The following is a 12,221-nucleotide window of genomic DNA, read 5'->3' as shown; positions in this document are numbered from 1 at the left end:
ATTTTATCATATCCACCCTGCACTGTGCCTCTCAATTCCTCCTCCCTCCCCCAGCCATGACTTTCTCCTAACATCTTGTCCTTTTATCTTTTATGACTTACCGAGTGAGGTTAGTGTTTCCCACGTGCACAGTCAGAGATGAGGCCTTGTGGACCCCTACTCCATCCCTGTTGAAATGCTGACTGGCTCCATCTTGCTCAGGTCTTGTGCACACAACTGCAGCTCTGAGTTCAGGAGGTGGGTGACCAGGCATATCATACTCACAGCGGCCTTCCCCCTTCCTCTTTTTCCCCCCTGGTGTGTGTGTGTGTGTGTGTGTGTGTGTGTGTGTGTGTGTGTGTGTGTGTGTGTGTGATGTAAATGTTCCATTTGGGCTGAGAATTCCACAGTGACTTATTCTCTGCACTTTGACCAGTTGTGTGTCTGTGTATTAACACCATCTGCTGAAAAAAAGATACTTCTTTGATGAGGGATGAGAGCCGCAGTAGTCTGAGTATGAAAAATAAGTGTTCAGAAGTCAGACTGATACTATTATGCCCATTTAGCAAAGCAATAGTAGTCCATTTTCCAAGGCTCCGTGGCGACCTCCTGGGCCGTGGGGTCGGTCTTAGCCAGGTCCATGGTATCGTCCGTGAGCTCTCTCGTATGGAGTGGGCCTTAGATCTAACCAGAGGGCAACCAGATGCTATATATGTCCCTATAGCATCCATGCCGCCATTGCAACAATGTGGAAGGTTCCCAGTCAGTACAGGTTTGATCTTCTCTGTCCTGTTGCTCAAGTGTGTGGTGTCTTCAGCATTAGGGTCTTATTGAGGCCTGGTGGGCAACCGAAAGCAGTAGTGAGAGCAATGTGTTGTTTGGGGTGGGGTCTCTAGGCTGCCCCTGACCACCAACTTGAAGGGAGCTACCCTGGCCCTGGGAGTTTTGTCTGATAATCTATGAGAGGGGACGTTATCCCCCATGTAAGCTAATGCCATTCAAACTTTTTGTTTAAATTAAAAATATATATATTTATTTATAATGTAGGAGTGCTCTGTCTATACACCTACATGCCAGAAGAGGGCATCAGATCCCTTTTATACATGGTCATGAGCCACTATTTGGTGGTTGGGAATTGAACTCAGGACCTCTGGAAGAGCAGCCAGTGTTCTTAACCGCTGAGCCACCTCACCATAGCCCCTTCTACTACTACTATTATTATTGTTGTTGTTGTAAAGATTTATTTTATGTATGAGTACAGTGTCACAGTCCTCAGACACACCAGAAGAGGGCATCAGATCCCATTACAGATGGTTGTGAGCCACCATGAGGTTGCTGGGACTTGAACTCAGGACCTCTGGAAGAGTAGTCAATGCTCCTAACCTCTGAACCAGGTCTCCAGCCCAATTTTTAAAAAAGCTTATAACAGAATTTTCCTAGCATTCTTCTTCAGTGTTCGTTAGCCCTCTGCCATCTTCCTCTGCCTCTCCTCTCCTCTCCCTCCCTAACTTAACCCTTCCATGTCCCTGATTCCCCATCCCCTGCCTATACCTTCTATATTCTACAATCCTTTCTTCTTGAAGATCCCCCGCTCTCTCTCTCTCTCTCTCTACACACACACACACACACACACACACACACACACACTTTAAGAATACTAAATATAGGGCTGGAGAGATGGCTCAGCGGTTAAGAGCACTGACTGCTCTTCCAGAGGTCCTGAGTTCAAATCCCAGCAACCACATGGTGGCTCGCAAACATCTGTAACAGGATGCCCTCTTCTGGTGTGTCTGAAGACAGCTACAGTGTATTCACAAATAAAATTTAAAAAATGTTAAAATATAAATCTTCAAAAGCATAAAGGCATATGGTGCTCATGAACTCACAAGAGCTGCCTGTGTGGGCTTGCCCAAGACTGAGGCAGTGAGCATTCAGTCACAAGTAGGAGAGGAGCGCAGGGCGCCCAGCCCCAGCACAAGAAGCCCTTATTGCAGATGGATGCTGCTGGGGGAGGGGAAGTCGTTGTCTTAAGTAGCCTGATGTAACCTCTGGGAAGCTACTTAAGTTTCAGTGGGCAGCTTCACACCTATGCTCATGAGAGTGTCCCTGGTTAAACCCAATGAGTCACAAAGCAAAACCAAAACCAAAACTAAAGCAAGAAGTCCTGAAAGTGCAGTGGGACTTGGCAAGAGGGAGGGAAAGAGGATTGGTGTGGCAGGGAAAGCAAGAGGAATCGGAGGGGAAAGTGTACCAGAATGTATCTATCACATGTGTGGAACCATCAGAGAAGGTCTTTCTGCCATCTTGGTGCTCATGGAGGCCTGCTGGGAACAGACATCCAGAAAGCAAATGTGTCTGGAAGACATGTGCAAGTCCCTCTTCACTGACAATAAGGACCTGGATCAGAGACACTGCTCCTCACAGCTGCTCGTAAAATCAAAGGTATTGCTGGCTGAGATGGGAATGAATTCATTATACTTAGGTGAGAGATGTGCTTATGTTTATGAAGCAAAAGACAGCACCGTGTCTCCTGGCAGCAAACTAAACAAATCCAGAATAATGTGGGGAAAGGCGACTCAGGCCCATGGAATCAGTCACATGGGTGGTGCCAAACTCCAAAGTGGCCTTCCTTTGATGGCCACTGGACAGAGTCTGTGTGACACTGTATGCTCACAGACTTCAGCTAAAGAAATAAAAGAGGATGTGGTCATGTTTAAAAAAAAAGAAATAGGGGGCTGGAGAGACAGCTCAGTGGTTAAGAGCACTGACTGCTCTTCCAGAGGTCCTGAGTTCAAATCCCAGCAACCACATGGTGGCTCACAACCATCTGTAATGAGATCTGATGCCCTTTCCTGTGTGTCTGAGGACAATGTACTCATATATAATAAAGAAATAAATCTTAAAAAATGAGAATAAAAGTAAAATGTTTTAAACTAAAAGGGGATGTGTAAGCCTTCCCTCACTACTGGGGAGAATTTAAAAGAGAAACCATGTAGCCTTTGGAAGATAGAGTAAATGAAGAAAGTTTTATTTAAAAACAAACGATCAAACCAAAGGCTCTCCTAAGGCTCAGATGATGTCTGAACCAGAACCCCCTATTCATTCTTCCCAGCTTGCTATGACAGAAGCATCGCTCTAGCAGGTTCAGCCAAGGATGCAAGACATTCCCTTCCTGAGCCTTAGTCAAATGGCTTCCTGTTGAGGTCAAGCCGGGCCCCACCCTGAGTTACTCCATACTGTGGAAAACTGTGGTTTTTCACATTGTACTTTGCTCTAGGAGACTCCGTTTTACAAGCATGCAGAGGAGGGAGGATGGCTGTGCATTTGGGTGAACGTGTAAACAACACCTTTTGTCTGGGACCATCCATGCCGCACAGACTGGTAAGGGGAGTAGAAAGGCTCTACCCTCCGCAGTCATCATGGTGGATGGAGATGTACTAAAATCATCGCAGGGAAGCCAGGCTCACGGACTTAGCAAACACCAGGCCAAGAAGAGAATATAATGGATCCTATAAAGAGATGGATGCCCAGCACGGAGCTGGCAACAACTCCCCTACAACTGTCCACTTAGAGAGCTTGACAGTCATTGGCAGACTTGGAGCCATTGAAGATAGACCCTCTCTTATCCTCTTAGAGTCTACCTTCTGTTTGTCTGTCTGTCTCTGTCTCTCGTCTCTTGTCCTCCTCCTGCCACCTCCTGTGTGTGTATGTGTGTGTGTGTGTATGTGTCTGTGTGTCTGTGTGTGTGTCTGTGTGTGTCTGTGTGTCTGTGTCTGTGTATGTGTCTGTGTGTCTGTGTGTGTGTATGTGTCTGTGTGTCTGTGTCTGTATGTGTGTATGTGTGTGTCTGTGTGTCTGTGTGTGTCTGTGTGTGTGTCTGTATGTGTGTCTGTCTGTGTGTGTCTGTGTGTGTATGTGTGTGTGTCTGTGTGTGTGTCTGTATGTGTGTCTGTGTGTGTCTGTGTGTGTATGTGTGTGTGTCTGTGTGTGTGTATGTGTGTGTGTGTATGTGTGTGTGTGTCTGTATGTGTGTGTCTCTGTGTGTGTATGTGTGTGTGTCTGTGTGTGTATGTGTGTGTGTGTATGTGTGTGTATGTGTGTGTGTATGTGTGTGTATACAAGCAGAGAACTCCTACTACCTGGAGCTTCAGCTAGTCTTGTAGTCTTGTACTCAACTATTGATGAGGCCTTCTTCACTGCTTCTCCAGTCTGCCTGCTCGCCTGTCCCATCGATCCATTCCCTGTTCCCTCATCAGGACCTGGTCTTCCCCTCTGCCTCTGCAGCTGGACTCGGCTCTATAGCTCAGCTCTCAAGGCCCTGGCACACAGCTGCTGCCCCTGGAGCCTCTTCCCTAAGGTTGGGTTTGGGTTTCCTGTCTTATCAATACAGAGCGTATTTACCTCTGGCACCTTTTGCTTGAGCACTTTGTAATCACGTCATAACCCACACAAACAGCTTCACTGTGTGGCACATGATGCATGAGCTGAGAGTTAATATTATTAAGATTGGAATACAAGTGTTTGCCTCAGCCAAGTTGCCAAGGAGAAGTAGGAATATCTGCCAAATTGCTCCCATTAAAACCTCTATACCTTGTAAATTACTGGTCTTCGATAAATTCTGGCATCGTAGAAAGACACAAGAGTGTTCACCGGTGTTTCTGACAGTGTGCTGATGACTTTAACTTTCCATGAGAAGAAGGATGTCCAACCCCTGCACCTGTTTCTCAGCTTCGGACAAGTGACCAAGAGGTAGAGGGTCCTTCTTGTATTTAATTCCAACTCATGGGATGGAAGAGGTCTCTTGCACAGAGTCCTAAAGAGAACTAGGGCCTCCCTCTTCCTTGCTAAAATGCAAAGGTCGTGGTTCCATGATTGTTAACTGAGAAAGCCAGCAGCTGCCCCTGGCCTCACCATCCTGCTCAGTGCTATAAGTTATAGAACAGAATGGAGAGGTGGAAAGGAAGCTTGACCAACCACCCTTCTGCATGAGCTTTATTAGGAAGAGCTTTGTGATCATGAGGGCATTGCTTGGGCCTTGGGGTAGGAGAGCATTAAGGGAACAGGTTAAAGTGGAAAAGAAGATGTTCGTCCCATACAACAGTATGAGGTAACCTGAAAAAGAAAGCAAGAGAGTAGGGAGACACACACACATATACACACAAAGAGAGGCAATCAGACAGACAGACAGACAGACAGACAGACAGACAGACAGACAGAGAGGGCCTTTAGAGACATCCCCTAAACAGTATTGATGAGATGGTTCACAGGTGAATGTGCTTGTCTAGGATCTTTAAGCCCTACGTCCTGCATTTGATCTCTGGGATCCTCATGGTAGAAGAAGAGAATGAACTACTGTGAGTCGTCCTCTGACCTTGACACACATGCTCGGAAGCAAGTATTTAGATGTCTTTAAAAAGAAATCCCCCAATAAAGGAGATTTTCCGACTTCTCTAAATTTTCAGGATGTAATGAGAAGTTTCACACCAAGTAAATTGAGATGTCAAGGGGCCAGGTCCTATTCGATAGGATCATGAATTTATCCTGCAGTTACGAGAGGGAGGCCTAGGCTTGCTTTTTGCCTCTCTCTCTCTCTCTCTCTCTCTCTCTCTCTCTCTCTCTGTGTGTGTGTGTGTGTGTGTGTGTGTGTGTGTGCGTGTGTGCGCGCGCGTGCACTCGCGCATGTGCTTTTTCTCTTACAGTAGGGGCCTGTCAAGCCTGTAGGCAGACCTCTGGGAGGGAGGCAGTTGAAAGTTGTGTGACCTAACACTCAAAGCCTACTGAGAGTCCTTAGATTACAGATCCTCTGGCTGCTCCTTCCTGGTCCCCTCCCTGGCCCCTAAAATCATGCTGTGCCTCCCCAGCCATCTGTCAAGAGCTATCTATATGTTCCTGCTGTGTGGAGGAAATCAGGCCCAGCCTTTCCCACTGCCCAGCACAGAGTATTACAGCTTTATCAGCAATGTCTCTGGTTCCAGGCACAAGGCCTAGGCCAAGCTAAACCACCTGTAGCAGAACTTGCAGCTATCCCCTAAACCTCTGTCTTGGGTTGTGTTTCTGAAGGGATTTTGAAGGTTTCTCATCAGGCTCTCTGTCATGCTACATGTACAGTCTCTCTCCTAATGCAGCTCTTGTGGATTTTGAAGGGAAGATCGATCTCTCTCTCTCTCTCTCTCTCTCTCTCTCTCTCTCTCTCTCTCCAAGGTACCATCATGCTGTCTCTGGTATGGTGCTGTATCTCTCCTAATTGCTCTCTCATTGATAAGGCTGGATCACGTCCCCAAAGTCCCATGACCACAAGGCTCTCTTTACTAATAAAGCTCATTTTGGCTGGGCAGTGGTGGCACACGCAGGTTCCAGCACTCAGGAGGCAGAGGCAGGAGGACTCTATGAGTTCTAGGCCAGCCTGTTCTACAAAACAAGTTCTTGGCCAGTCAGAGAAGTTACACAGAGAAACCCTATCTCAAACAACAATAACAAAAATAATAAAATGATTTTTTTAGCTTGATGTAGTGGCACATGCTTTTAATCCCGGCACTCTGGAGGCAGATCTCTGAATTCGAGGCCAGACTGGTCTACACAGAGTTTCAGTACAATCAGGCTAGCAGAGAGACCCTTCTTCATAAAACAAACAACAATGAAAGCTCATTCTGAAGGGTAGTTTTATGTCAACTCCCTTTCAGAAGCTGCCTCTCCTATTCCCACCCCTCACCCCCACCCCCATTTGTAACAAGAGTGTCCCATGGAAAGAAATGCTCCACTGTCCTCATATCTGCTCCGTGGGCAGGCTTGGAGGCCATTCTGAGAGAAGCTGCTGGAAGACAAGTCACTAGTAACGGACCTTCTTCTGCAAAGATGTAGAGAGAAGTTTAAGCTTTAAGGGATTTTCTTTTCTTTTCTTTTTCCTGCTTTCTTTTTAAATTCATTTTTTTTTCTTTTCTTTTTTTTGGAGCTGGGGACCGAACCCAGGGCCTTGCGCTTGCTAGGCAAGCGCTCTACCACTGAGCTAAATCCCCAACCCCTAAATTCATTTATTTTATGCACATTGGTATGTTTTTGCCTGCATTTATGTCTGTGTGAGGTTGTCAGATCTTGGAGCTACAGACAGTTGTGAGTGCTGGGTGGGTGCTGGGAATTGAACCAGGGTCCTCTTCACCACTGACCCATCGCTCCAGCCCTGCTTTAAGGGATTTTCAAAAACAAGGCACTCCCAAGGACAATGCCATGGAAGGCTCCAGAAGCCCAGGAAGAAGGCTGCTAAGACTATGCCATAGGAGGAAAGTTGTGGGCAAATCCCACTGAGTTCCTAAAATGTCACCTGGACACTCAACACTGCAGCTGTATGAGGGGGTAGGGGTGGAAATAGGGTGTCAGGAGAGTAGAGGTCACTAAAATAACAATAACAAGCAAATAATAGTAAGAAGCCCCATGTGGAGTGGGCTGCTAGGAACTGCAACATGTCATCGCTACAATATATTTCCTTTCTTTCTTTCATTTACTTTTTAAAAAAGATTTATTTATTTATCATGTATAAGTACACTGTAGCTGTCTTCAGACACACCAGAAGAGGGCATCAGATCCCATTACAGACGTTGTGACCCATCATGTGGTTGCTGGGACTTGAACTCAGGACCTCTGGAAGAGCAGTCAATGCTCTTAACCACTGAGCCATCTCTCCAGCCCTTTCATTTATTTTTTAATTTTGATACAGAGTCTTACTATGTAACCCCTGCTGGCTTAGAGCTCACTGGGGACCAGGCTGGTCTCGAACTCACAGCGATCCCACCTGCTTCTGCTTTCCCAGTGCTGAAAGTAAAGGCATGTGCCACCACGCCCTGCTACAACAAATTTTCTAAAGTAACTGTTCCCATCTAGAACTTATGAAACATTTAAAAAAATAGGAAAGAACAATTTATACATTAGAAAAAAGGAAAATAATAGAAACTCCCAGACTTGAGCTCTGTCAGGTAACATCTTCCCAGAATCCATAGTAAATAAATACATTAGAACACTAATAATAAGAGTCAGCCCAGCCAGGGAGATAAGCGCATATATACATACATATATATATATATATATGTATGTATATATGCATGCTTTTAGTCTGGCACACATCTTTAGTCCAGCACTCATAAGGCAGAGGCAGACAGGTCTCTGAGTTCAAAGCCAGCCGGCTGTATGCGTGACTATGGAGCTCAGATCTAAATAGGACATCATATCAATGTTTCTTCTCCCCACCACTGGGATCAAAATAGAAGCGGAGGTGGAAAGACTGTAAGGGCCAGAGGGTGTCTGCAGCCAAACTGTATTTGCAGGACGCCGCAGCTTGCTTCCACTCACGAACTCCCTGTGACTGGGATCAGATACAGAAGACAGTAGGGCTGGATCCATCCATTGCTCTTATCCAACCGATGTGAACTCCAGCCTAAAAGCAGTTTCCTTCCTCTCCCACATCACCCCAGAGAGCCTCAGAATGGACATTATGCTATCGACTTAAAATCATTAAACAAATCAAACTTGTAGGCAAAAATGGAATGAACTGAAGCCCCAGAGCCAAGGGAAGGCAAGAGACTAAACTACTTTATCTTATTGGTTTTAGTAGTAGTGGGGGTTCAAACCCTGAGTGCGTTAGACAAGCGCACCACTACCGAACGACAGCAACTTCCGAGATCCGCGATCCTGATCCCGTCAGATCAGTCGCCTCCTGAAGCCGTGGGAGATCACTGTGCTCTGGTATCTGGAGAGAGGTGAATGCAGAGGCATGTCGGCAATCTTAATCTCGGGCGGGCCTTTCTTCAGGACAGCTTTCCGATCTTCCCCATGGCAAAGCCGCTCGCTGTAACCCCAGAACAGAGAATCTTCCAAGGGGCCGGCATAGATCCCACAGGCTTCTGCTTGCTACGAGAGAAAATGCTCTGCTGAACAGCACACCAGAACCAGGTTGTCATTTTTAGGTTAGGTTTAAAGTGTTTCTCTTGTCTCCTCTCCAACCCGCACCCCGGGTTAATATTATTATTATATTATATATATAATATAATAATAATATTAGTAATAATATTAGATTTTATTACTAATGCGGGTCCTGAGACTCGAACGCAGGTCCTCTGAAAGAGCAGTGAGGGCTCATTCTTATCCCTAAGCCCCGTGATTTCCAATGTTGATGGTTGTGGTCAACCATAAAATTATTTCCTTGCTACTTCATAACTGAAATTTTGCTACTGTTATGAATAGTAACGTAAATATCTGATGTGTGACTCCTGTAAAAGGGTCATTTATGCCCCCCCAAAAAATGGTCGCGACCCACAGGTTGAGAATGATGGTGCCTAAGCTCGCTCTTTCTCTCTCTCTCTCTCTCTCTCTCTCTCTCTCACACATATATATATATATATATGCATATACATATATATGCATATGCATACACACACACACACACATACACACACACACACACACACATACTTGGCATTGATACCTGAGTTTTAACTTCTTTAGATTTTTGTTCTAAAGTATTAGGTAAAAAACACGCATCCCAGGGTAGCATTATACATGAGCATTTTATAAAGAAATAATGAGCCAAGTTTTTTTTTATAACTTATTTTATCCTATGTAAAATAATTTGTAAGACCTCTTTCTGTCTTGCCAAAACATATTCTTATCCAACATTAACTGTTTATTTTATTGAAATTTGCAAATTACTTATACTCTAATACATTCTAATGTCATTAAAGAAACAACTTACTAGACAGGTTTGGCGGCTCAGGCCAATGATCCTAGTGCTGGGGAAATTGAGGAAGGAGTGTGGCCATAAGTTCAAAGTCAGCCAGGGCTATATAGTGAGTTCTAGGACAATCTGGGCTCTAGAACTGAGATGTATGTGTATGTGTGTGTGTGTGTGTGTGTGAGAGAGAGAGAGAGAGAGAGAGAGAGAGAGAGAGAGAGAGAGAGAGAGGAGGAGAAAGAGGAGGAAGAGGAGTAGGTGGAGGAGGAGAAGGAAGGGAAAAGAAGGGAAGAGAAAAGGAAGGGAAGAGAGAGAAGGAAGGAAGGAGGAGGAGGAGGAGGAGGAAGGGAAGGCAGAGAAGGGAGGGGAAGGGAAAAGATGAGATGTATAATAACCAATCTGAATTTGGAAAATGTTTCCAATCAGCTAAGTTGCACTGAGTGGGCAAGACTTATCCGTAAATCTAACCCGACTGTTTACATGGCTCTCTGATGAATACTTAGTGCAATCTAAAAATATAGGTCCTGTGCTGTAACTTTACTGTTCGTGACACTGCTCCTGCTGTGCCTCTAACATGACAAGTGAGTCTGACTTGACCTGCTGTAGTGTATCCATTTTAAGTTTGTATTTGCATTATTTTAGTTTACACACATAAGTGAAAACACATAAAAATAGTTTTATATAGCTATTATAGGTATATAGCTATTTATATATAAGCTATATATATAGCCTTAGAGATTATACTAATTCTTTTAATTATCATGCTTAGTTATGTAGTGTATACGTATGCATATGTGAGCACGCACGTGTGCAGAGGCCAGAGGACAACTTGCAGAGAATTGAGATTTCTCTTCCCATTCTATGGGTCACAAGTCAGATTTAAGCTGTCAGGCTTGGTAGAAAGCACTTTATCTCTATCCGTCATAGGCAGGCTCTAATCTGAATGTTTATGAGAAAATACCTTTAGATTGACACTCCTGAATTTCATGTTTTCTTTCCAAGGCATAACGTAACGTGTTGGGATCATCCCTTGCTTTAGTGAGAACCGAGGCAAGTGGATATCATCACCCCTGAAGATGAGGGAAGGAGATCTTGAGTTAACCTGTGTCCACATCATTGTAAGGAATAGACACAGTTGTGTTCCTCAGACCCTGCAGCTGCTACAGGTCCATCTAACAGCGAGTCTCTTTAAAATCTCTCAGCAGCCAGCCATCTGGTGGCTCAGGCCTGACTTTCCACCAGTCAGGAAGCAAGAGGGTTGCTATGGAGACCATCCTAGTCTACTTGAGTAATGATCAGGGTGCTGATTAATTTCTTGTACCCCTTCTTTGCCCTCAGCCTCTTGGTATCATTTAATAAAAAAAAAAAAAAATTGTTAACGAGTGGGTATGCATCCTGAGGATTTAAAATAGAAATGATGGAGCAGGAGAGATGGCTCAGCGGTTAGGAGCACTGACTGCTCTTCCAGAGGTCCTGAGTTCAATTTCCGGCAACCACATGGTGGCTGACAACCATCTGTAATGGGATCTGATGCCCTCTTCTGGTGTGTCTGAAGACAGCAAAAGGGTTACTCATATATAAAATAAATCTTTAAAAAAAATAAAAATAGAAGTGACTTTGTTACATAAAAGCGTGTGATTCCTTTAATATTTTTGTAAGATTAATAATAAGATGATTGGTTCTTTCTTTGTAACTACAAAGCACAGCCTGCCAGTTGGAAACGCTGAGAAAAACATCTTGCTTGCTTGTTCTTTGTTAATCTATAACTTGCTTAGTCATGAATGTATGTGCGTTCTTAGAAATAATTGTTGGTCCAGAATACGATTATTCATGTAAAGGTATTGGGAACATACTGGTTTTAATCACTTGCTAGAAGAAAAAGATTGTAACCATATTGTAATTTTTATAAAGCCTTCCCTTCTCACCAGCCCCACCTTTTCCTCTGGCCCCAAAGAATAAAGGTTCGCTCCCTCAGAGAAGTCTGCCAGTGTTCAGTCGCTGCCTCCCACCCTTCTTGTTTACCTGAGCAGTCGAGGCTGGTCTTTAACAGGCTTGGTTGTGTTCTCCGCTGTTTGGTTGTTGTTGAGTTTGGGTAAGGCAGGAACGGCATCTTTTTCAGCATCTTTTTCAGCATCTTTTTCAGAAGCCATCAGTGGCAGCAGTGACAGAATTCTCACCTAGAACCTCCCACAGTCTAATTCCGAGTAAACTGCTGCCACTGATGTAACAATCGTCCTGCTAACACCACAGCAACCCCCAGGGGCTGAGAGTGTCCAGGCCCCAGCTATATGCCGTGTGTGTGTGTGTGTGTGTGTGTGTGTGTGTGTGTGTGTGTGTGTGTGTGTGTCTTCATGGAAAAATTATGAATGGTTTAAAAACAAGAGTAGACACTTCAAATTTGACAAACATAGGAAAAATACACTGGACCAGGGCCTGGGGATGTAGTTCAGCTGGTGACTGAACTGTAGGTTCCATCTCTAACACTGTGCTAACCAAGTGTGGTTGTACACACCTATAATCTCGGAAG

At 44.8% G+C, this 12,221-nt stretch overlaps 1 protein-coding gene across 1 annotated transcript; it reads right to left on the bottom strand.

The window, feature by feature from the left end:
• Positions 1-8,535: 8,535 nt before the first annotated feature.
• Positions 8,536-11,862, bottom strand: Spmip10 (sperm microtubule inner protein 10). Its single transcript, NM_001109126.1, has 3 exons — positions 11,717-11,862; positions 10,656-10,764; positions 8,536-8,874 (listed from the first exon to the last, which is right to left on the bottom strand). The coding sequence occupies exons 1-3, from the start codon at positions 11,842-11,844 to the stop codon at positions 8,665-8,667; spliced, it is 447 nt and encodes a 148-aa protein (NP_001102596.1). The 5' UTR covers positions 11,845-11,862; the 3' UTR covers positions 8,536-8,664.
• Positions 11,863-12,221: the final 359 nt, after the last annotated feature.

Source organism: Rattus norvegicus, chromosome 18 (assembly GCF_021556685.1).
Source record: "Rattus norvegicus strain SHRSP/BbbUtx chromosome 18, alternate assembly SHRSP_T2T, whole genome shotgun sequence".
Classification (NCBI taxonomy): Eukaryota; Metazoa; Chordata; class Mammalia; order Rodentia; family Muridae; genus Rattus; species Rattus norvegicus.
This window is presented reverse-complemented; position numbering and strand designations above follow the sequence as displayed.

Excerpts from the sequence above, each read along its gene's own strand:
- Spmip10 (NM_001109126.1), bottom strand. The coding sequence starts at position 11,844 with ATGGCTTCTGAAAAAGATGCTGAAAAAGATGCTGAAAAAGATGCCGTT. Across the intron at positions 10,765-11,716 it reads GACCAGCCTCGACTGCTCAG|GGGTGATGATATCCACTTGC; the intron begins GTAAACAAGAAG and ends CCTCATCTTCAG. Across the intron at positions 8,875-10,655 it reads TCAGGAGTGTCAATCTAAAG|CAAGCAGAAGCCTGTGGGAT; the intron begins GTATTTTCTCAT and ends TTTCTCTCGTAG.